Below are 25,893 nucleotides of genomic sequence, written 5' to 3' on the forward strand. Positions count from 1 at the left end.
TTTTAAACCATTGATATGAACGACATGTCGTTCGATATCATTGTTCATTTTCTTCTTTCTTTTGAACCAGAGAAAGTCGCACGAGAAGCCACCAAAATGACTTTGGTTTAACGCAATCTTTCCACTAAATTGCACCATATATGATCCAAATTGTCTATTCCAAATATCACTAGTTGGTTTAGTTTTCTTTACCGCCACGACTATCATCGAATGTGAAAAAGAAATCATCCTCAACAGTCCAACAATGACAGGACTACTGGTGTTTTCTTTCCACCAAACGCAGAACAAACTTTAGCTGTATTTATCTCCATCCATAAGATCACTAACACAGATTTTGTGGGGGGCCATAATCGTGTGATGGTTGTAGTTTTTTTTTTAAAAAAAGAAAGAAATGAAAGGGTTTGAGTTAACGTTAGACAGCGAGAGAGAAGAAGAAAGTTTGCACATTACCTTGTTACTTTTTAAAAAAATCATTTTTTTCCGGTGTTGTGTTGCTAATTAATTAAATAATAAGAATTCTTAGTTCCAAGACATAAACATAATATTGCTTCTGCATCATTAAGCTTTGTTTAGTTTCGGTCTCTTTCCTCTGGAGTAGCTCTCATAACATACTTATTGCTTGCCATGCTGAGAACAAAAAACGACGAAGGTGTCCTTCGCCCTTGGTCTATGCTGAGAACAAAGAAATACCCATTGGATTTTCGCATGAGTTCATGCATACCCTACACGTAAAGAAAAAAATGAAGGTGTCCTTTTCCCTTGGTCAGGATATAGCAGTATAATCTGCTGGAAAAGGTAAGATGCTAGCCTTGCTTTACATGGCAACATATGCTTGTTAGGACTTAATTTTTTTCACTTGAATCACGTGCAAAAGAAGAAAAGTGCTTGTGGTGTGGCCTTCCTTTACATTGCAATCTCATATCCTCTTGTCATATATTGCATGATCGTGTTTGATAACCCTAGAAAACGGGCAACTTCATTTGAGAAGTTTTTGTCTTACCTGTGCTTATTTAGGGTCCCAAAAACCCTCCTTATCATCTTTAGGATTTTATCTTGTCCATTTTATTTCATTTTTTAAAGTTTTGCATGGGCAAAGTACTTAAAAATAATTCATTGTGCCATGTTTTAGCATTAATGTTTTTAGCATTTTTTTATAACAAAAACAAGAAATATAAAAATAAATAAATTGTATGCATATATATATTGGACTTTATAACAAGTTTAATAAAAAATTGACTTTTATATATATGTTTTCTAGCAACTTTCTCTCTCATTTCTCTTACTCGGGAACTAAAAAATAAATAAAATAAATTTTTAAATTAAAATAAGAATTTTAATGAATTTAGGGGAAGACATGTATTTTCTTTGATTTTAATTTAAATCTTAATTTCATAAAATTAGACTATAAAATAATATAATTGAAAAACAATGATAGAAGGTTCACTGTTTACATAATCGGTGATGGACCTTCTAATTTTTTATTTTTTTTTATTAATTAGCGTGCATCATGTCAATACAAAGATTATATTTTTAATATCATTTAAAAAAAAATCAATGGACATTCCTACTATGAGTTTCACAGGTAAAACATTTTTACTTTCTTAAACTAATTAGGCCATGAGCTTCCCAGGGACCCAAAAAAACCAGTAAGAAATCCATTGATGGTTATGAGTGGACAGTGTTAAATGATTCTTCCAGCTAACGATCTTAAATTTTTTGCTGGTTTATTTTGTAGGTTATATTTTGTGGGTTATCTAGGATTTATAAATCCTTGAACTTCAAGGCTTGTGCTCTTGAAATTGTGGGTGTTGTTACCCATTTTGAGACTCTGCATAGATATAGAAAAAAAATGCAAAATATAAAATACATAAAAAAAAAGTTGGAAAAATAAAAATAAAATATATATAAGTGGGAAAAACATGAAAAATGACTAGAAAATTTCCAAATACTGATTGAGAAATATCAAAATACATAAGATTGAATACTTTAACAACATATTTTTAACTAATGAAGGTCTTATTGGTAAGGAAAATTCAATTTTAAAAGAAACAAAAATAAAATTGAATGTTTAAGGACTTAATTAGATTTTTTTTAAGGTTTAATTGAATTTTTCTAAGAATTTAATTGTAAGAAAATTTAATTTTTAAATTCAATTTAGACTTTAATTTCTTCCATTCCCTTTTGAATTGGTTATGAGTAAACAATGTTAAATAGATAAAGTGATTGATGATTTTTCGAGCAGAGGATATTAAATTTTCTCTAGGCTGGTTTATTTTGTAGGTTATTTAGGCCTTATAAATGTTCTCTGGGCTTGTGCTCATGAAATAGTAGGTGTTGTTACCCATTTTGGGACCCCATATACATATATAAAAAAATACAAAAAAAAAGAAAAGGTTAGAAAAAGTTTTTAAAAAATATATAGGAAGAATATGAAGAACGGACATAAAGTTGCCAAAGACTAATTGAGAAAGATCAAAATAAACAATATTGAAAAATTTTGACAATATATTTTTTACTAATGAAGTCCTTATTGATAAGAAAAATTCAATTCAAAAACAAATTTTAAATTAGATGTTTAAGAACACAATTAAAATTTCTTAAGGTTTAATTGAATTTATTAAGGGTTTAATTACAAGAAAAAATAATTTTTAAAATCAATTTATGCTTTGATTTATTCCTTTTTTTTTAATTGGTTATGAGTTGGTAATGTTAAAAGGTAAAGTGATTGATGATTCTTCTAGATTAGGATCTTAAATCTTCTCTAGGCTAGTTTAATTTTACATATATATATAATACAAATTATAAAATACAAAAAAAAAGAGAAGGTTGGAAAAAAAAATACATTAATGGAAAGAACATGAAGAACGATAAGAAAGTTGTCAAAGACTAATTGAGAAAGATGAAAATACACAATATTAAAAAACTTTGACAACATATTATTGATTAATGAAGTCCCTGTTAGCAATGAAAATTTAATTTAAGAAGAAAAATTCAAAATTAAATATTTAAAAACTCAATTAGAATTTTTTAAGGTTTAATTGAATTTATGAAGGGTTTAATTATAAGAAAATTTGATTTTTAAAGTTAATTTAGGCTTTAATTTATTTTATTTTTTTGTATTAGTTACGAGTAGGTAATGTTAAAAAAGTAAAGTAATTGATGATTCTTCGAGCTTAGGATCTTAAATTTTCTCTAGACTGGTTTACTTTGTAGGTTATTTAGGCCTTGTAAATCTTTGAACTTCAAGGCTCGTGCTCTTGAAATAATGGATGTTGTTATTATTTTAAGACCCCACATGTATATACAAAAAATAAAAAATACAAATAAAAAAGAAAATGTTGGAAAATTAAAAAATAAATATATACATTAGTGGAAAAAACATGAAGAACAAATAGAAAGTTGCCAAATATTGATCGAGAAAGATCAAAATACACAACATCGAAAACTTTGACAATAAATTTTTTACTAATAAAGGCTTTATTGGCAAGGAAAATTCAATATTGGATATTTAAGAACTTAATTATAATTTTTAAGGTTTATTTAAATTTAATAAGGGTTTAATTGCAAGAAAAAAAATTCAATTTAATTTAAACTTTAATTTATTCTAATTTTTTTGAATTGGTTATGAGTGTACAATGTTAAAATGGTAAAGTGGTTGATGAGTTTTTCTATTTAGAATCTTAAATTTTCTTTGGGTTTGTTTATTTTATAGGTTATCTAGACCTTACAAATCCTTGACCTTCAAGGTTTGTGCTCTTGAAATTGTGGGCATGGACCATTTATGCCTAATGAGATCTTATTTTAGCGGGTAAGAAAGAAGTTGACTTATGTTAAAAGGAAAAAATCAATAAAGAATAATATTTAATTAAAAAAAACAAAACAAACTTGAGTTAATCGAATAAACTCGTGATACAAGTTATACACGTCATCAGACTCAATAAATTTTTTATTATAAAGATTTTTTTATTTAATTATATGATAATAAAACGCATGATATTATTTTATATGAAACAATATATTTTTTAAAAGTAAAAATTCATGATAAGCACGTGAGGCCAAGATAATAAAGATAGATCATTAACAATAAATAATGAAATTATATTTTTTTGGTTGGAGTTGAGTAAAAAAAATAGATTATCAATAACAAATGATGAAATTGTATTTTTTTTAATTGAAAGACATAAAAAGTATTAAATAAAAAATAAGAAATAATAATCTGAATGTTGTGAATTAAATTGTTGGATTTAATGATTTGTTTTTTTTTTTAAATAAAAACAAGTAATGAAGAGCTATTTCTTTCTTTTGGTGATAAGCCATATACTTAACAGCTATATCCGCTTTTAAAAAATTCATCGAAAACTACGTCTCGTGCAACTAAATCTAAGTCGCCTGAAGTATACTTAAATAAATATAAAATCTACGTACATAGAGACCAATGCTGGCCAAATTTGACCACTGCACAAATAATAAATAGGGTGACAGTTGATTAGAGGGTAACAAATGTTCTAAATTTTTTGAGTTTAAAACCTGCAGATACAGACCAATTCATGTGGAAGCCTTGCATGCTAAACAAAAGAGACATGCATGCACCTAAGACAAAATAATTCAAGTGTTGAGTAATTTGAAAGTGTAACGAACATGAAGATACTATTAAATAAGGTCCATCCATGGAAATAAAAAAATATATTTATGATCCCCTGTTAGAGGCCTAGCAGGCAACCCTGTTACAGGCCTAGCCGGCATAGGGCTACCTCAAAAAAACCATATATTAAAAAGGTTGAAAGGGACATAACTATAATAATCCAATTTAATTTGGACCAAAAAGAATGCATCATGTATTACTTAACGAAGTCATGTGCTCTTGTCTAGTAACGAAGGATTCCGACCGTGCATGGGCCAATGCTGCAAACACTCTAACAACTGGCTCCAATAAACAACGAAAGATGCAGGGCAATTTGATCCTCTTGGCAATATTTCTCTATTGTTTCAACTTTCTAAAAGTTGCTAGATTACATTAAAAATGGCATGTTCATTAGATTTTAGCCAGCACAGCTAAACAAATACAGAAACTACAATATATAAAATAAATTTACTGTCAAAATAGTTTTGAAATGACTATATATATATGTATTATCAAGCTAGGTATTCGTGGTAGTGGTTCGACCAGCTCACCGTTTTCTTGTTTTGATCCCACGAATGGACTTGAAGCTCCTGGATTGATTCTTCTCTATTGGTTGTTGTAATTTTTGTTGTGAAGGGACAGCAATATATTAATTACCCACTTCCAAGAAGAAAAATGGTATTAAATTAATAAACATTAAGAGTTTTGCTAGTTTCTATATTGATCTTGAGAGACTGTGCTGTTAATTTTCTTTGTGATTTTTTCCTTCTTTCAACAAAATCTTCGTTGTGTGTTTGTTAATGAAGTATATTATTTTTTGAAAATTCTTTTCAGTTAAAATAATATTTTAAAAAATTATTTTTAATATTAACCCAACAAAACAATAAAAAAAATCAAAAAATAAAAAAAATAATCGAAATCCGTACTGTTCAGAAAAAAACGAAAAGGAAAAAACAAAGAAGGCAACAAGATGTCACAATTAACTGTAGCAACGACGGTCGACATAGCTTTTTGACTTACAAGTAAGCCTTTCTCTTCTCAGAAGAAAACAAAATCAAATCAGTCGATGTGTTTCTACCAATTCAAGAAAATAAAAGCGAAGGGGAAAACGTGTGGACGTATATTGTGTTAGAATTTCAGTTGCAATAGTGGAGTCGCCTTTCTAACGGACTTTCAAACAGGCGTTTTTCATATTTGGTTATAAGATATCAAAAGCTTGGAATCAAGATTTATATTTTAGATAATTAGTATTTTTTTTTAGTTCTAATAATTTAATTTATTTTTCTTAGTAAAAGTAAATAGTGATTAATGTCTTATATCTGTATAAAGTTTTTTTAAATGTATTTAGAGACTTTATGATGCTGAAGTAAATATTTTTTTATGGAAAAAATAATATTATTTTAGAGAGATTCTAAAAATAAATATGCAAGTTAGAATGAAAATTGAAAATATTTTATCTGAAGATTTAAGGGGTCTTTATAGCTCATTCTTCTTACCCTTTTATCGAGAAGATAACTCAAAGGTCTTTACTTTATCAAATAAAAAATATCTTTGATTTTATTAGAGGAAAAATATATTTGATTCTATCAAAGAGAAAATATCTCTAAATTTATCGGCAATAATAGATCTAAAAGTTCATCAGACCATATATATTTAGGCTTAGCGCTTGGAAGTGATAATAGATCTAAATTTATCGGCAATTAAATGATATTAAACTTACAATTTATTAGTTGTGGTTGTTTTTTAAAATATTTTTTATTTAAAAAAATATATCAATAATACTTTTTATTTTTTAAAAATTATTTTTAAGATTAGTACATCAAAATAATTTAAAAATATCAAAAATATATTAATTTTTTTAAAAAAAATAAATTTTTTAAAAGCGCTTTTTCAATACAATGCAAAACGCTATATAGGATTGAGGAGTAGATTAGCCAGAAACTTGCAATTTGAAAGACACAATGATTATCCTTTACTAGCTTGTGGATGGTTCCTCGTCGTTTCTTTAACTGTGAAAGATGCAAATGGTATTTTTTTAAATACCACTTCACGTGTCTGATCCCTAATTTGTGATTCGTGCTTCCTCTTGAATCACAAACATGAGATCTTGGATTTTCATAATCTTTGAGCAAAAGACGACCTAATAATATTCCTTTGATTTTGTTTTTTTTTTTAAATATATTAAAAATTAAATATAAAATAATGGTGAAGTTATAAATTTCAATGTATTCATGTCACCTTCTATAATGGTTTAATTTTTTAAATTGAGAAGAGTTTTTTTTTTTTTTTTTTGTATTTAATGCTCCTTATGGTAAGTTTAGGGACTCGACCGTAAACGCTTGGCAGGTTACACCAATATGTTTAATAGATAAGGCATTGCATTTCTTCTTCAGAATTCATCCTCTCAAGATTTTAATTTTTTAAGCTAAGGAACCAATCACAACCTCAATCATTTGATATATATATATATATATATATATATAATAATCATTATTAATAAATACGTATTATATTCTTATCATAGAAAAAAAAGATATATGTTATATTCTAAATTTAAGATATATACACTTTCAAAACAAATCTAAAAACTGAATATAAAAATTTAAATGGTTAGGTGAGATTTTAAAAATAATTTATATTTATTTTTTAATGTATTTTTGAAAATAAAATTTTTTTAAGTTTGAAACTTACACAAATTTATCATTATTTTTATGTTTAATTTTATTAATTTAATTAGTTAGAATAACAATGATGGAGTTTGAATTCGTATTCATTTAATCATAATTTTTTTTTTTGAAAATTTATTAAAAATATAGGTGAAAAATTGGGTAGCAACAAATCTAATTGTTATTTTTTATTTTTTTATGTAATTGTTTTTCAATTTAATCTTTTAACGCTTCATTTTGTAGGGATTGAGCTTGATGATTTTTTCATACATGGTGCTTTCGATCTGATGATTTAAGTCACGAGTTTAGAAAGTTAACAGAGGTTGACATTTTTTTTTTCATTTTCTTTTCATAGCTTTTCAGAGCAATATTTAAAAAATATTTTTTTTATTGTTACTTTTAATCAAGATTTAACTTGATTATAAATTTCTTTCCATTCTTTAAAAACATAATCATTTCTTAAACTTTGTTTTTCAGGTAAAAAGAAAATGATGTGGCCAGCGGCGTCCACCAATCAAGATTTAACTTGATTATAATCACACACGTTGACCCTGGATTAACAAAATCAGTCAAAGAAAAAGCATATTATAAAATTTCAGCCAATTATATATAAACCTCCACCCCTACATTTTTTTTTTTTCAATCTCCATAGATCAAGATCTATGTCAGGGTGCATCACGTGGCACTGCATTAAACGTAAATTGTTTTATTTCTAAAACTCTAAATATGACAAGAAAGGCTATCTTATTTCCACACAAGATTAAAAATAAAAGAAGTTGATTAGTGAATCTTCTTGTGTGAACCTCCACGAAATAAAATATACCAGTTTATTTGTTTTAAATATAAAAAAAAATATTAAGAGCATGAAATTTTTTTTATTAGTATTATTAAATCTAACTAAGCGGGTTAATTTTGAAACTTTCTGACTCAACTTTTTATCTAACTCAAATTTTTAATTAAATTATGTGAGAGCTAACTCTACTTAAATCGATCAATTTTATAGTTTCAAATGCAACCTTCTTGACCAATTAAAACATGATTTAGCTTTTAAAAAAAATTCAAGATGATATTTAAAAAAAAATAAATATTGAGACGATGACAGATTAGATCGACCTCGCCTTACCCCCGGGCCGCGACCCGGGTCATGGACTCTATTTGATTTAATAATTTTTTATATTTTTTATTTAATTATATAATAAAAACATATGCTCACAAAATTAAGTACCAATATAAAAATAGACTCTTATTTGAGACAATTATCCCTAAAAATTAAAAAAAAATCAATAATGTAGTTCATTTATGAGCCAATCTAATAATAAATGATGAAATAATAAATAAATAAATTAAAAACAATTAAAAGATAAAAATAATAATATCATATCAGTGGGTAAACTTGTTAAACCTATTAATCAGGTAAGCCAGGTTGGTACACTAAACCTATGAACTGGGTTATAGACTTCACTGGGATTATAATTTGTTTTTTTAATCTATTTTTCATTTAACTGCATGATAATAAAAATAAATGATTGCGAAATCAAACACTAACCTAATACTGAGATTTTTTTTAGATTATGATAACCTCATAAAAAACAAAACAAAATTAATTATGAAACTGAATTCCCAATTAACCAGGTATAAAAAACTAATTTAAAAAAGTTAAACTTGTCTGACCCGTGAACCAAGTCAACCGGCCAAACTTATGAATAAGTCTATGGACTTTATAAAATTTAATAACATAAATTTTTTTGAAACTATTTTTGTAACTATATGAAAAAAAAAGGAAAAAAAATCAAGTTCAATTAAAAAAAAGATACCCTATCAAACTCGTAAACCAGGACAATCCGAGTTAGCCTGACAAACCCGCAAACCATGCTAACCTTATAAAAAGGTAAAATAAAAAGTAACAAATTATGAATTAAAATTCTTAACCATCTTAATATTAAAAGATGAAATCGACAAAAAAAAAATTTGAAAAAAAAATCATGATAAAAATTAAAAAAAACATAAAGAAAAAGGAAATAAAGCAAAATATTGTGAGTTATTATTGTCATTCACAGTGCAATGTGTATGGGTGAACAATGATTTCCTAACACCATTTAATTTTTGTTACTTTATAAAGTTTAATAACATGATTTTTTTCTAAAACTATTTTTTTTCTAACTATATGATAAAAAAAAAATAGACTTTTAAAAAAAGGTAAGTTCAATTGAAAAAAAATAAAAGACAACCCACCAAACTCATAAATCGGGGCAACCTGGGTTACTTTGGCAAATCTATAAATCACGTTAATCTCATATAAATAAAAAAAGAAAAAGAAGCAAATTACGAAACTAAATTATTAACAATCTCAATTTTAAAAGATAAAAGCAACAAAAATAAATTTGAAAAAAATCATAAAAAAAAAAGCAAAATATCGTGGATAACTATTGTAATCCACAATGTAATGGGTACTGGATGAACATTGATTTCCTCCACATCCTTTAAATTTTGTTGCTTCATAAAATTTAATAACATGGTTTCTCTCTAAAACAATTTTTTCAACAATATGAGAAAAAAATAAACTATAAAACAATCAAGTTCAATTATAAAAAAAACCCACCAAATCCATAAAATGAGCTAACCTGAGTTATCTCGATAAACCCGCAAACCACGCTAACATCATAGAAAAATAAAAAAATATAAAAAAATTATAAAGCTAAATTTCTAATTAGCTCAATATTAAAAAATATAATTAACAAAAATAATTTTAAAAAAAATCATAATCAAAAAACAAGAAAAAAACATATATATGAAAAAATACTATAGCAATTCGCAATATCTTATAATAAAAGTTTTCCCCATACAATTTAACTTTTGTTATAATTATATGTGTAATAAAACGTTAGCAGAAAGTGTGGAAGCATTAAATCGATGTGAAGCACGTTTGTTTTTCTAAACTTGGGGTGTGTGGTATAAGTAGCTGGCAGCACAAGTGATGGTGCCATGAAATTGGAGAATTTGAGTGGCACAGTAACTGAGGAAGAGAGTCAGGGAAGGGGAGTGAGAGTGTGAGAATGGCGAGAACTCCTTGCTGTGATAAAACTGAACTAAAGAAGGGTGCTTGGACACCAGAAGAAGATATGAAGCTAATGGCTTATGTTACTAGATATGGCTCTTGGAATTGGAGACAACTTCCCAAGTATGCAGGTATGTGAATGAATTAATCATCATATACTGGAAATGTCTTCTTCTTCTTCTTCTTCTTCTTCTTCTTCTTCTTTCCTTTTGCTTTGTTCCCATTATGTTAATCAATGAAATTCAGGATCTATATACAATTCAATTTGTGCTCCATTTTTCTTTGAATTTTTTCAAATATATATTGTGGAGCAGTTCATTATTATTTGGAGCAAAGTCTAGTTAGAGCCAGGATATTTTTCGTAGACGCATTCGACTTGGCTTGACAACTAATCCATTGATCACATTTGCTTTCATTTCAGGTCTACAAAGGTGTGGCAAAAGTTGCAGATTGAGATGGCTGAATTATTTGAGGCCAAATATCAAGAGAGGGAATTACACTAAAGAAGAAGAGGAAATCATCATCAGCTTGCATGAAACACTGGGGAACAGGTACTAATTCATTGATTTTGACCAAATAAAGATTAAAACAAATAGACAAGAAAAAATAGAAGATGATGCATCACATTAATCATATCATTCCTTGCAGGATTTTCTTAATTAAATGTATGATATGAAAGTTCATATGAGTTTTACATGGTAATTACCATGGACAATTTATTAAAGTTTCCTTAATTTTAGACCACTAATGACGTTATTTTTAGTGCTCCCCTAAGTGAAAGCATGTGCTTATTTTGTCATCATTATCATCCTTGGATTCATAAGAGATTATAATCTATTTTTCTTTTGTTACATTAAAAATTACACCGCATTTTTCAAAGCTATCATCATATTTTTTCTGGTTCAAAATTAAAAATATTTAATTTATATTGATGCACAAACATATATACAAGAATACGACGTAATATAAAAAGATTAAGAATGGATTACTTTCTTAAATAATATTTAAATTTAATTGTAATATAATAATAGAGTGAAAAATATGTTTAATTTAGTTATTAAAACGACTATATATCGTTCTTACATCCCATGGAATTACATGAATTATATTATGATGTCGTTTCACATGTAGGTGGTCTGCTATCGCTGCCCAGTTACCTGGAAGAACTGACAATGAGATAAAGAACCATTGGCACACAAATCTGAAGAAACGATTGAGCAAAAAATCAGTGGAAGCAACAAGATCGTGCTCAGATGATGACAAGGGCCAGGAGAAAGACACAGGAGAGACAGAAGTCAATAAACAAATTCCTGCAAATAGTGCTCAAATAATTGAAAGCTCCTCAAGTGCATCGTCCCCCCAGGCATCATCTGGTGATTTTTCAACCACAGATAACATAGCGGCAACAAACATGGACCTCGTTTCTGACGATGATTTTTCTTTCCTGGAGGCATATGAGATCCCTAGTGGGAATTTCTGGACAGAACCTTTCTTGTCCGATGATTATTTCATGCCTAATGATTTCTTGGCACCCTTGGTGAACCCGGATTCACCATTTTTTGGTGAAGAGATTCCAAGCCCTTTTGCTTTCATTAATACGGAGGATTATAACTTAAACTGAAACCAGCTAAAAATTGTACAAATCTTTTTATTATCCATGATCAATATGGTACTTCTAGCGAGGATTTTCCTCGATCGAGCTCGTGAGATGGCTTTGTATCCTTGGACGTCACATACTAAAGGCCAGCATGTGAGGTGTTTGATAACACAAGTGCATGGAAAGTGGGGGAAAGCTCACATTATTGTTCTCATTGAATCATATGCTGTAAAAATGTTGTGTTGTCCTCTATTGTATATTGTCAGTGACTGTAATAAAATTATATTCTTGAAACTCATGAGATGATAATTATTTCACAATATCCTTCAATTGTTTTTCCCGGGAACTTGCTATTAGCATTTTTGAGTGTCAGCTGATATTCATGCATGTGGAGGCACTGTATGGCGATGTTTATTGTCTCACTCTCATCACGATAAGGAAAATCATTAATTTGCCCATTGCCCATTGCCAATTCCTCTACTTGATGTGTACCTTCCGGCTTATCTCTTGTTTTGACTTTCTGGTGGTGTAAAATGATTTTGATGATCTGTGAGGATTACGGATACCCAACCGCAAGTCATTGGGCTTGAAAAGTGATTTCATTCTTAGTACTCCCGACAGTAAATGTATTACCAGAGCAACTGGGGATTCCGGTTGGAACATGACAACGGTAGTTTGAACAGCTGATTATGGGGTTCGGATTTTGTGGAGGGGGATGGCGACACCATAGTTACTGTTGTGTTGTAAAAAAATCATGGGGTTTTTTATTATTATTAACTAGAGTGTTCAAGTTAGCTTGTATGTATCTCAATTAATTCCATAAATTCTAAAGTTAACGATCATATAAGTTTCTAGTAGTTCTGAAATTTACAAAACTCAAACTGATAATTTTTAAAAAATAAATATAAAATCTAATTAATTGAGTTACATTCTAAACTTTTGAAAAAATTTGTCATTGTCAATAATTTCTTTCTACCAAAATGATGGCCATGATCATCATTTTTTACCTGAAAATGAGAGGCTTTTCTTCTTTTATAAAGATAAATGTTTACAATAAAGCTTCCACTACAAATATTAAAGTCAATAAATAAATAGTTGTTGAGAGAACTTACAAACTACTGAATTGACATCCAAAAGTATATAGAAGAAAATTTCATCGATAAAAACTTAAAGAAACCAACCACAACCCAGAAAATCACAAATTATCACGATTTACAAAAGCTATAATAAAGAGAAATGGTGCCGTTGGTTGATGTATTTCTCAAAGACCAACGATGGCTCTACTATTTAGAAAATTCTTCCTCTTACAATAATACATATCTTGGTTTCAATCCATCCAGAACCTTTAAAAAAATTTAAAACTGAGCTCATCATATGAAACCCACAGTGGAGCATCAAACAAAAAATAACCCCAAAAAAAGAGAGTACATAAAGCCAATAAGCTGTAAGAAACACAAAGATCATAACATCTAGTATCATAAAATTTAAAACTTGAATTTATTTTGTTTTCATGGCCAGGGATATCCTTAAGCCAATTTACACATTAATCAAGATTAAATTTCTTTTTTAAGTGATTTTAATGATGCAACCTCGCTTGTGCGCGTGCGTGTATGTGCCATGAATTCAAAGCAATTTCAATAAATACCTCTTGATATTAGTTTTAAAATCTGAACATAAAAGGTAAAAGGTAAAAAACCCGAAGATATCTCATTAACCACCTTATAATCTTTTGAGGCTATTACTTAGATTATAACTATCTAGATAGTGATCCAGTGGTAAGAACTTATGATCAAGAAGTTTATTCACTTTGTGGTCTCAGATTCAAGCCTTGTAGTTGCTCATATGATGGCTACTGGAGGTTTACATGATCGTTAACTTCAAGACCCATAGAATTAATCGAGATACGCGCAAGCTAGTCCGAACACTCATATTAAACTAAAAAAAACAAAGACAAGTACAGAAAGAAAAAGAAGAAGTGAGATATTACCACCGGCCATCACTAAAAAAAAAGTGGACCGTAAAGCGAGAGAGAATTAGGATCTTCAAATTAATTAGGAGGAACTTGAAATTTTAAGATTTTATATGCAGAATATATTGAATAAAATACTAAATTCTGGTCATTTTCTATTGATACTTACATTTTTGTTGTGGAATCGAAGAAAAAAGGAAATAAATAAATTAAAAAACGATATACAAACTCGAATTTTCTTCAAAAATTCCAATCAAAAGGAAAGATAGGAAAATTCATAAGAGAAAAAATAGATGGAAACATCTTGGAAAAGGACATGTATATAAATACCTTGCTGCTTGTGTTTGTGTTATTTACATCGAGAGATATAACAGTGAAGGAGAAACAGCTTCTCACATTTTCTTGCAAAACCAGTGAATTTGATTTACAAATTTTGTTCTTAATGAAAGAAACACACAACGGAAGGCAGTCCAATATGTACTTAATTATTTATATGTCTGCTATCAATATTTAATAAAATTTACTTAATTTTCATACATTTTTTTGCAAAGAAATAACCTCAAGGAGAATTCCTTTTTTAGTTTTTAATTTCCCTCTTCCAATGTTACTAAAATCAAATCCAACTACTCATTTCAATAGATAAACTAATAAAAAATATCAAAATAATATGTTCATATAAATATGTGGTTGAAAGTTAAGAAAAATCATAAATATAAAAATATCATATTCAAAATATATTTAAAAATCTTGAGAATAAAAAATGATTTGAATTGAATATTTATGAAAAATTTATTATTTGTATTATTATTTTCATATCAAATATGTCGTACCATGATGGACATTGCGCCAGAGGGCAAAATAAACAAAATGTAAATCAAGGATAATTAAATTCACCATCTAGTAATTAAAAAAACAATAAGAATCCTAAAATATATATTGATTTTAAAAATTCATGTAAAAGGCTGGTTATACTTAAGGGAAGAACAACATTACTCTTAAAATATTTTTTTGTCATCAAAGGTTATTTTTATTGTGTGTTTTCTTTTAAATATTTTTTTAATTGTTATTAATTATCATAATTATTTTCAGCGTATCCTCAATTTACTTTTTTAAAAAATAAGTCTTTCTAAAAAAAACAAATACTAGTCAAAGAAAAACATTACCCTTTTAAAAGGGATAAAGGTCGAAGTTGCTAAGAAAATAGGCATTGCCCCATGTGGATGATACAAAATGGGCTTTGGACACCCTAAGAGTAACAAGAATGGGTTTTGGAATCTTGTAGATTGAGAATTTTGTATCATGTTTTTTTTTTTTTTTGTATGTAGACCTAATGGATGAATTTATGTGATTCAAGTTTTAATAGATTTACTAAACTTGTTATCAAATTTAAATATTTAAGCAAAAAATATTTATTTTTATTTTAAAAAAGGAAATATTACAAGAACATTTTATTTTGATTGCAATGTAAAATAAAAACTTTTTTTATTATTTTTAAATTTTTATGCTAAGACAAGTATTTTTATCTAATGTTAAAATATAAAAATATGTTTTCTTTTTTTCTTTTTTTTCTTATCCTTTTTTTTTATAAACCAATGCATTAAAAAAATTACAATGATGGAAAAATTAAAAAAATTTATTTTTTTTCGAAAGAATTGTCCGTGATGCACACAAAATACTTATTCACGTAAATTTGATGTTATTTTATATATATATGAACATGTGTATACTTAACCCAGCCCATCAGACCCATAAATATAGGCCAACACAAACTAGCCCAAATAATCCAAACCAATAGCCCAAATGTGTCGACATTTATCAAAGGAAACTCAAGCCAGCCCGTTATACATGAAGGCTCCAAAAAACAGTAGCCTATAGCCCACGACTATGATGACGGCCCATGAGCCAACAATCGCAGCCCAGGCCTTACCATTTCGAAGAAGGCTGAAACCAAAACCCAGTAATACCCAAGCCCAAATGTGGCCCAGTATACCTCAAACCAAATTTGATGTTTAATGGAAACCGGAGAAGACGACTGGACTTGCTTATGGATGTAACAAAGGAGAAACGAACTGGACTTTGTAATGTCATGTCCCAGTCTTCATGTGCTATGAACCCTAATTCCTCCAAAAATGGTTTTACTACAGAAATATACACTTGATGAACAATTATTTCTCCATGTTGTCAAAATTATCCCTAGAAAAAACAATTAACCCCCTATAGTATCACAGTCTATTCATTTTGATCCTTGAACTTTAATTTCTTGGAATTGTGACCCAAATCACCTTAGAATTTAGAATTTCTTCATTTAAGGCCTTGATTTTATTAATTAAACTAATTTCAAGTTTAATTAAATCCTCAAACTTATCAATTTTATTAATTTTTTATCAAATTGACTTCCGAAGTTATAATTTCATATTTATTAGTCCTCAAACATTCAATTTGTATTGTTTTGATCAAAATTTCAAATTATTTTTGTTTAATTTTTTATTAATCTAATTTTTTAAAATTAAAAAATTAGGTTATGACAACGTAGATTACACAAATATATTAATATTCTTTATTGTTTATATAAAAAATAACGCATGGTAAAAAAACTCAATTTTTTTAAATGTATAGTATAATATAAACAATGAATAGTACAATATTTCTCCGCTACTCATAATATATGTTTCTTTTTTCTCTTGATTTTAAAGTCAAATGCTATCTTCAAATTATTTTCACCATCTATATTATTTAAAAGAGCTTCAATAAATAATTTTATATTAATTCATTAAAACTCATCTTCATTTAAGAATTTTTTATCTTTAAAACTTATTTATACCATATACATTTTTTTTAACTTAATTAAAAAATAGAATATAATAATACTCAAATTCTTATTGTGTAGTCATTAAAATTTGTACACTATAATTAAAAAAATCTCAATAAAAAATATTTTTTTATCAATTCGTTAAGAGAATATAATATGAGATTTGGACTATAATAATTAAGCAAGAACACATCCCATTAGCTAAAAAAAAAACTTACTTAAGTTCTCTACTCCTCGCAATGTTTAAAGCTAAATAAAACAAAAATTTCCTTTTTAACTATTTCACAATTGAGCGGACAAGAGCTTCTTAGATCAGTTTCTCCTTATGGACACCAAGAATTTATATAGTTATTTAGAAGATCACTCCTAAAAAGTTAAATGATTGTTTATAAAAAAAAAAATTAAATGATTTCTTATGAGTTAAACACTCCATGCTATGCTGAAAAAAAAATATTTATTTAAGCCTAAGTCTAAAATCTATTTTTACTAAAAAGCAAATCACAGATAAATCAATAAATTCAAAGTTTTAAAGATGCATTAGGATATATATTTCCCCCTCCCCTCCAAAAATTTCCAAGTACTAGAATAATGAAATAACAAATAATACTACATATTATGAATATTTAGATTGCTTTATTGGTAACATCTAGCATCTAAGAAAAAAGGCAAATGTCAAAATTCGATTTTTTTTTCTTATCTTTTTAAATGTAGTAATTAAGCACTGGAAAACAAGCTCAAAGCAATGAGGCCACGTATGTATAATATGAACATTAAATACAAAAATTTCAAACTACTATTAAACTTTAACATGTGATTATATGAACATTAAGCACAAAAACTCAACTAAAAGTAAACATAAAAATGAACCAATAAAATGAGAAAGCAAGGCTTTTAGCCTTAAATAAAATCTAACTACGTGGTTGACTCGTGCTACATCACAAGTCATATTATATTTTTAATATTAAAATACAATTCTAGGTATTGTTCATAATTTTTTAGTAAATTTTTTTTTAAAACCATGTGGAGTTGATCCAATATAACTTGATACTTAATGGATCCAAAACAACTTAGAAAACCAGTAAAAACATAGTTTGATTCATAAAAATTCAAGACAATATCTATTTCAAAAAATTAATATTGAAGCGATAACATATTAAATTGATCCGGATCAACTTAGATTAGCCTATCAAATTCTGAATCATAAGATTATGATAAACTTATATAAAGCAAATTAAAACAAATTACAAAGGTTAATTAACAATCAATTCAATATTAAAGGATGTGATTGAAAAAATAATTAAAAAATAACAAATAAATTGACATGAGTTAACCTACCAAACCCGTGAACTAGGTCATGAAATCGGAATAACCTTATAGAAAGTAAACAAAAAAAAAATGACTTCAATCATCTTAAATTAATTTGCTAAAACCGCAACCAAAGTCATGAGACTATAATAACCCCATAAAAAACAGTTTAAAACAAGTTATGAAGTCTAATTTCTAATAAACTCATTGTTAGTGGTTGAAAATAAGAAAAAAAATCAATTTAAAAACAATTTACAATAAAATGATCTAAGTCTATACAGGATAACCTCATAAAAAGCAAACCAAATTAAATCATAAAACTTAATTCATAATCAACTCAATATTGAAGGATAAAATATAAAAAAAAATACCGATTAAAAAAAAGACAAAAAAAAACTTAAGTTAACTAAATTAACTCACCAAACTCGCAATTTAAGTCATGAGACTGAGATAACTTCATAGAAAACAAATAAAAATAAATATTGAAGTCCAATTCCTAATCAACTCAATATTAAATGATGAAATTGAAAAAAAAATCAATTAAAAAAATTAAATCAATCAGTTAAATTTATGATACAGGTTATAAAACTAAGCTAATCATTTATAAAATAAATTATGAAGTTTTTAATAAATTAAATATTGAATTAGAAAATTAGAAAAAGAAGATAAGAATCTTTTGATTTTAAATTCAATGAAATTGATACATTTTTCTTAGATTGGACACGTAACAATGAGGCCACATATGTATAATATTTATTAATTCCATGCATCTCTACCTATTGATTGTGATGCCGATCACTTGTGGCCTGTTTCGACCAGGTGGCAGACGAACCATGATTTGCAGAATTTGTCGATTGCATGGTGATTTGATGTATAATATAGAAGAAAATCGAATATAGGTGGAGTAATATATGTTTATGAAATATATATATATATATATATTCTTGAATTATATTGAGAACACTAAATATATGATGGAGAATGAATTATTAATGCAAAATTTACGTTAATTTTGACCTAACATAATAATATTTTGGGGTTATTTTTCATGTTTTTATATAAAATCAATCGTGAATGAGATAAATCATTTATGTTGTAATTAGTATATTAACAAATTATTTATTTTTTACTAGCTTTGCTGAGATAGAAAAAAAAACAATCATATAAAAGATTTATTTAATTCATTAATTAAATTTTTTATGGAATTAGTATATTGAAGAATGATGATAGTTTGAGTTTATAATATTTCTATAAATATAAAATTACATATATATAATTTTAAGAATATTAAATATTAATAAATGAAATAAAAGATGTTTTAAATGTTCTGTGTGTTTAATTAGTTTCCAACAGCCTTTTCTTCAATTACTCATATTCTTGATGAGAAAATAAAGAACGAAAAACAAATCCATTTAAAATTTGAACCAAATATCCAAATTGACAACACAAATATTTAAAAAATAATATTTTAATATAATAGAACTCTCCTAATATAATAAGTTTATAATTTACTTTGCAAAATATTTTTTACTCATAAACTTTATCTTTATTCTATTTTTATTAATTTAATATTATATAAATATTAAAAATAAATTATACTTTTATTAATAATAAATACTTATTTACATAAATATAATTAATATTACATATAATCAATCAAATAACTACGTGATATATTAAATTTATTAATGAAGAAGGAAAGCGGGAAAATGGCGAGATACATGTGACACTTTAAGAAAGGCTCATTGTTCATTTTAGGGCTAGCCTTTTACTTTGCCCCCTGGCGGGCCCTCTACATTAAAAACGTGAGACCTATCTTGACAGTAGCTATCCCTACATTAATCACGTTTTGGATTCACACATGAGTAGGTGCACATTTGAGCTAATGTGTGGAGGTATTTAATTGAGCTAAGAAAATATTAATTGGTTGACTTCAAAGACAAAGAAGGCAGGAAGACTTACATAGTTTTAGACATGGTGCGAGCTCCTTACTTTGACAAAAATGGAGTAAAGAAAGGTGCATGGAGTCAAGAAGAAGATGATAAGTTAAGAGAACATATTGAGAAATATGGCCTTTGGAACTGGCGTGAAATCCCCAAGTTTGCAGGTAGCTAGAGGAACATTTTGTTGTTTGAAATATTTAACTCGTTTATTCTGTGTCAAAATAAATTATGCCTCTGCGATAATATTCTTGGTGTAATTAAATCGGGTTTTAATTAATTTGAGTCTGTGCTTGATTTACAGGATTATCAAGGTGTGGCAAGAGTTGCAGACTAAGATGGATGAATTATCTCCGCCCGGATGTAAAACATGGCAACTACACCAAAGAAGAAGAAGATTTAATCCTCAAATTACATGAAAAACATGGAAATAAGTATAAAAAACTTATTTCTTTGATCTACTTTTTATACATTTCTTCCAATACAAAAGTCTCCACATAAAATAAAAGATCTTCCCATGTATTTGTATTGACCAAATTAATGGATAATTAATATTGTTTGCTTGAATATTTTTTCTGTGCTGGAAAATATAAGTTCATGAAAGTAAGGCTTACAAATTGTGCTGCTTGCAGATGGTCCATAATTGCTGCAAAATTACCAGGAAGAACAGATAATGAAGTGAAAAACTACTGGCACGCCCATCTGAAGAAGCGAACGGTGGAAAAACAAAAGACATTGGTGTTGAAAGAGAAATCTAGTGGTTTTACTTCTGAAAGTGAAGGCAGCCAGATGAATAGAGAAATTGAAGCTAAAACTGTAGTTTCCTACACTCCCTCTAACCCAATTTTAGAGAGCACTCCATTATCCCCAGAAACATCTTGCAGTGAGCTCTCCAACTTGAGCACTGATTTTGCTCCAAAACTTCCTGTATCAGCTGGCACAAACAGGAATAATATTGCAGAAGATGTTCTCTCTTCAGTGCCAACATTTGATGAGTCCATTGGAGATTTTTGGACTGAGCCATTTGTAGCAGATAGCGCCTACGACCAAGATAATTTTCCAGGGCTATCTTTTTATCAAGAGGAGCCCTTTGTTTCATACTATGATGATGGCATGGATTTCTATGATGAAATGATGCAAGAACTGCCGGGGAACAATTAGTCCTGGCCACATGTCTGTATACATATGTTGTCAAATATTGCACTTGTTTTCTTTATTTATTTTTTTGTTCAGTGAATTGTGATGATTGCATTAGCTGCCAACAGACAAATGTAATTATCATCTTAAACTCAAATTCAAGAAAAATGATGCGAGGAAAAAATTCTTTTAATATTTTGGGTGTAGATAGTTAATTGATTCAAGAAAAATCATGTACAATATCCTTTCCTTTTCCAATCTTGATTATGTCTCCTGGAACAAATTTTTTTATACTTGTTTATCAGTACTAATTTCTATCCTTGTCTTGCAATTTATTCCTATTTATTCCAATCTACAGTTGGCATCAAAATCTGATTGTGGAAGAATACTATCAAGAGTAGAAATTTATTTGCAGAAAGCCATCTGCCATTTTTTTTCTTCCAAATATGAATGCACACAGCAGAACAAGAAGGGTTAGCCTAACTTTATCTCTGGCAGGAATATTAGTAGAAGTCTTTGTGTGCTGAATTAACTCTTTTGTTGATATTTAATTTTATGTAGATTATTTAGTTTTGGTGCGAAAGAGAAATAACTTTGAAAATCAAGGGAAATATATCTTTGAGTTTTGGATAAAATAAATAAATGGATCGCAAATTACTTTTTATATATAGTTTTCTTTTTCTTAGATCAACCCAAAACTTGGCATCAAAAAGCCCAAAATGAATCCAGAGCTGAATCAGACTTTGAAATTAGCACAAATAGTCATGCTAGCCGAGTCTTGCAGAAAAGAGCATGTTTGAAGTTAGCCCAGCCCATGAACAGTTTTAATCAAGCAATATATATATTTGATGAAAGGGAGTAAAACTTGTGTTTTTTATTTTTAATTTTTTACCTGTCTAAACAAATATAAGATTGGAAATATATTTTTTTGGTTTCTTTCAGGTTTTGGGATGGTTTTTTGAGTTTTTAAGGTCATTTATAAATTTATCAAGATACTTAGAATATTTTCTAAGAGTACTAAAAGCAATTCAAGGGATTCTTGGAGCCCATTTGATATTTTGATATCAATTGTTTTTCAAAGTGTTTTTTTTTAGAAATATATCAAAATAATATTTTTTTATCTTTTTAAAATTTATTTTTAACATCAACACGTTAAAACAATTTTAAAAAATCCAAAAATAATAATTTGAAACAAAGAAAAAAATTTTTAAAAAATAATTTTTTTCAAATGCTTTTAAAACGCAAAAACACATATGTTCTTACAAACATAGTAATGTTGTATTGCTTTGGAAGCAGATAAAAAATAATTGGAATTCAATGTATTATATCATCCTATAGTTTTTAAATTTATATTGAGAATGGCGAATTTTATATGTTTTCACATTATTTTTATATTTTTTTTAAAATTTGTCCAAAAACAATTTGTTATGATATTATTATTTTGAATTGAATTTTTTTTTTTTTTTTGCAATATTCTTCTTTTACAGATTCATATTTGGTTATTGTCATCTACCTTTGGATGATACGTTTTGATTTAAATAAAATAAAACTAAATATTTTATAATTAGATTATCATTCATATTCATTTTTTTCTTAAAAAAAAAACATAGTTATAATCTTGATATGTTTTCTTAATTTTTAGTAGAATTTCTTTTTTCTTTTTTCAGAAATTAAAGGAATAGCAATTGCCTATTTTTAATTGAAAAAGAAAAATGAAAATGAAATTAAAAATAAAGATGGCTAATGATCTATCGAAGGAAGTTGACATCTCATCAGAATATGGATTCTGAGCTTAAATTTCATCGAAGTTGTGGAGAAGATTGATGAGTTATTTGAATAAGAAGGGGCTGCCCTACTATACCCACTCTCCAAGTTGAGAAAACAAAAACCATGCACATACACCAAATTAAATATTCACAGGGAGTTTTCATATCACAGAAATGGAGTTTCTGATCTATTTCCATTAATACAATAGTGCAATATAGTTGCATAGAAGTTTTTGCAAGAGCATTTGACTGAACTGTACATAGTCTTCTTTCTTTCTTTTTTACAGTTGACTGGACTGAACAACGCAATACTGAATATTATATGGTCTTGTGACTTTGACCAAAAGAAAACACCTTTTGGAAGCCTCCGTGTTCACTCTAGTCATGGCATTATTCAATCTTCGAAAGAGAATACCACCATAACAATTTCTAATGGGCCCTCAATTCCCTTTAGATCTTTTGTCATTCATCCACATTACATGGTTGAGGACAATTCACTTCCTATTGTTAAAGGAAGTGATCTATGTATCTATATATAGATGTGAAGGTATATTGATCCTTAACTCGGAACACTTTGCCCTCCTACCTTAATATAGGGATTATAGAAACTAGAAAGGCTAGATCCTCCTATCAATAGAAAGATGGTCAAAGCAACCTTGGTTGATAAAAATGGACTCAGGAAAGGTGCATGGAGTAAAGAAGAAGATGATAAGTTGAGAGTTTATGTTCAGAAATATGGCCACTGGAATTGGCGACAACTTCCCAGGTTTGCTGGTAAGTAAGATACCATTTTCTTTCTAGATCTTTGATGCTTCAAATAAAATGGGTTTCAAAAAGAAATTTCACCCATAAATTCATGTTTTCATAATTTATCATCATAAGCATTAGCATGTTCTAATCCAATTTCCAGAGATGATGAAAATATATTACCTTAATTTTATGAGTTTTGTTGCTTCCTATCAATGTTCCCATAAAATTTTCTGAAAAAAGAAACAAAATATGGTGCAATTTTCTGTTTTTTCCTTTAGAATTTAATTTAGTCATCTTTTACAGGTTTATCAAGGTGTGGCAAGAGTTGCAGATTAAGATGGATGAACTATCTCCGGCCGGACGTGAAGCGTGGCAATTTCTCTGATGAAGAGGATAATTTGATCATTCAAATGCATGAAGAACTTGGAAATAAGTAAGCTGCCATTACTTTCAAAATGAATGCAACTTCATCGAAATTTTCTTCACAACATGACACTTCTTTCACATACATGTGAAGAAATTAAGTATATATTTTTTCTTTTGACTGGAAAATTGAAAGCATAGCTATATGATGGAAATGATTGACTAAGTGTGATTTTGTCTTCTACAGATGGTCTATCATTGCTGGGAAATTATCTGGAAGAACAGACAATGAGATTAAAAATCATTGGCATACCAACTTGAGCAAGAGAGTGAAGCAAAGCCAATCAGTTTCTTCTGAGTTGGTGAATAAAGAGCAGTCAAGTGAAACTTCAGAGTCTGAAGATAGTCAAGCAGAGAAGTCCGAAACTGAAAGTGTTTCTGTCAATACTCCATCAGAACCTGATCGTCACCCGAAAATTGTAGAGAACATTCCTTCACCTCAAGAAATATCCTGCAGTGAGTTATCCTCCATGAATAATGATTGTGTGTCAGGCATGAATGGTGCTGCAGATAGTTTCTCTCCAATGGAAATATTTCAAGATTCAGGTTTCTGGAACCAGCCATTTATAGCCGACAACAATGACAGCCAAGATGGTTATCATCATTCATTGTTATTCACAGAAGAAGTATACATGCCATCCTATCCATTCAACTATGACTATGATAGTATGAATTGGATCCAGCAAATGATGCAGGAACTGCAAGATAGTAATTAAATAAAAATGGTGCTTTTTTCCATGATCAGATTTGTGGTAGAACACTAATCACATGGTAGTAGAATTGAATTTCTATATATATATATATATATATATATATATATATATATATATGGCATGTTGAGAGTGAGTTGCACGCCGTATCACATGTAAATGGGATCTGCTAATATAGAGAAGTTATGGAGTAAAATGCTTGTTTTTCTCAAACTAAAAATCAGATATGTTCATTTCCATAAATAATCGTGCACGCAAACAAGAACTTAGCCAAGCCTTTTTTCATAAGAATAAAACTTGATTATAACACCTCTGATACTGCATTAGAGAATGATCACTGAAAACTTAATCTAAAATGAAAACAATAATATTAATATCTACAAACTTTCTCTGAATGGCTTAGGAAAAATCCAAGTGCATTGAACTTGAAACGTCTAAACTAACAAAAGAAACAGCGAATTCTGAAACAATTTTGGAATTTGAATTTCTTCCGAGAAACTCGGGCCTCTAACACCTTTTGAAGTGTAGGATTAGATAAGATCTAGATAGGTCATTAGTTAATTCTGAAGATAAAACAAGAAAAACAGCAACTATAAGAACATACAATTCTATGGAAAGAAGAGATTTATAATTTCTTAAATAAATTCAAAAATAAATCTAAATAAACTATGAAATATAAAAATAAATAAAAAGGGCCATAAGGATCCTAAAAAATTTTAAAAAGAAAAAACAGAAAAAACAATAAAATTAACTCGAATAGTATAATTGAAGTCTAATTTGAAGGTCTTTCAAACTTTGAATGACTACAACAAGCAAGCTGACACCAATATAAAACTGGGTGTACTGAATTTTCTGATTAAATTTTGGTGCAATAAATTATAAATTTTTTTGTAATTTTGTTCATTTTTTTCTACTTAATTTTGATCATTTTTTTCTACTTAATTTTGATCATTTTGTCCATAAATATCCCAGAAAGAATATTGACTAATTAAGCTTAATTGTGGCAAATTAATCCACTGACAGATGACAACACATGCATTAACAATTTCGGTGTACGTAATTATCAACTAAATGAGCCCTAAATATCCAAGCAATGAGAGCCTTAAAACATGATTTCATGAGTTATTATATTCCACTCGACAAAT

General features: G+C 28.1%; 3 protein-coding genes across 3 annotated transcripts; all 3 read left to right on the forward strand.

Annotated features, from left to right (window-relative positions):
- Window positions 1-10,228: 10,228 nt before the first annotated feature.
- On the forward strand, window positions 10,229-12,237 carry LOC133668321 (transcription factor MYB8-like). Its single transcript, XM_062088102.1, has 3 exons — window positions 10,229-10,473; window positions 10,764-10,893; window positions 11,474-12,237. Exons 1-3 carry the CDS (start codon window positions 10,341-10,343, stop codon window positions 11,961-11,963), a joined length of 753 nt encoding a protein of 250 aa, XP_061944086.1. The 5' UTR covers window positions 10,229-10,340; the 3' UTR covers window positions 11,964-12,237.
- Window positions 12,238-19,969: 7,732 nt separating this feature from the next.
- On the forward strand, window positions 19,970-21,178 carry LOC133706210 (transcription factor MYB8-like). The gene is made up of 3 exons (XM_062131690.1): window positions 19,970-20,129; window positions 20,267-20,396; window positions 20,595-21,178. The coding sequence occupies exons 1-3, from the start codon at window positions 19,997-19,999 to the stop codon at window positions 21,121-21,123; spliced, it is 792 nt and encodes a 263-aa protein (XP_061987674.1). The 5' UTR covers window positions 19,970-19,996; the 3' UTR covers window positions 21,124-21,178.
- A 2,126-nt stretch (window positions 21,179-23,304) lies between these two features.
- LOC133706193 (transcription repressor MYB6-like) lies at window positions 23,305-24,840 on the forward strand. Its single transcript, XM_062131670.1, has 3 exons — window positions 23,305-23,639; window positions 23,919-24,048; window positions 24,226-24,840. Exons 1-3 carry the CDS (start codon window positions 23,507-23,509, stop codon window positions 24,752-24,754), a joined length of 792 nt encoding a protein of 263 aa, XP_061987654.1. The 5' UTR covers window positions 23,305-23,506; the 3' UTR covers window positions 24,755-24,840.
- Window positions 24,841-25,893: the final 1,053 nt, after the last annotated feature.

This window comes from Populus nigra, chromosome 11 (genome assembly GCF_951802175.1).
Source record: "Populus nigra chromosome 11, ddPopNigr1.1, whole genome shotgun sequence".
Classification (NCBI taxonomy): domain Eukaryota; kingdom Viridiplantae; phylum Streptophyta; class Magnoliopsida; order Malpighiales; family Salicaceae; genus Populus; species Populus nigra.

What these genes read in the sequence shown, in the direction of transcription:
- LOC133668321 (XM_062088102.1), top strand. Translation starts at nt 10,341, where the DNA reads ATGGCGAGAACTCCTTGCTGTGATAAAACTGAACTAAAGAAGGGTGCT. An exon ending in ACAACTTCCCAAGTATGCAG is followed by an intron (nt 10,474 to 10,763) that starts GTATGTGAATGA and finishes CTTTCATTTCAG; the next exon opens with GTCTACAAAGGTGTGGCAAA. An exon ending in CATGAAACACTGGGGAACAG is followed by an intron (nt 10,894 to 11,473) that starts GTACTAATTCAT and finishes TTTCACATGTAG; the next exon opens with GTGGTCTGCTATCGCTGCCC.
- LOC133706193 (XM_062131670.1), top strand. Translation starts at nt 23,507, where the DNA reads ATGGTCAAAGCAACCTTGGTTGATAAAAATGGACTCAGGAAAGGTGCA. An exon ending in ACAACTTCCCAGGTTTGCTG is followed by an intron (nt 23,640 to 23,918) that starts GTAAGTAAGATA and finishes CATCTTTTACAG; the next exon opens with GTTTATCAAGGTGTGGCAAG. An exon ending in CATGAAGAACTTGGAAATAA is followed by an intron (nt 24,049 to 24,225) that starts GTAAGCTGCCAT and finishes TGTCTTCTACAG; the next exon opens with ATGGTCTATCATTGCTGGGA.
- LOC133706210 (XM_062131690.1), top strand. Translation starts at nt 19,997, where the DNA reads ATGGTGCGAGCTCCTTACTTTGACAAAAATGGAGTAAAGAAAGGTGCA. An exon ending in TGAAATCCCCAAGTTTGCAG is followed by an intron (nt 20,130 to 20,266) that starts GTAGCTAGAGGA and finishes CTTGATTTACAG; the next exon opens with GATTATCAAGGTGTGGCAAG. An exon ending in CATGAAAAACATGGAAATAA is followed by an intron (nt 20,397 to 20,594) that starts GTATAAAAAACT and finishes TGCTGCTTGCAG; the next exon opens with ATGGTCCATAATTGCTGCAA.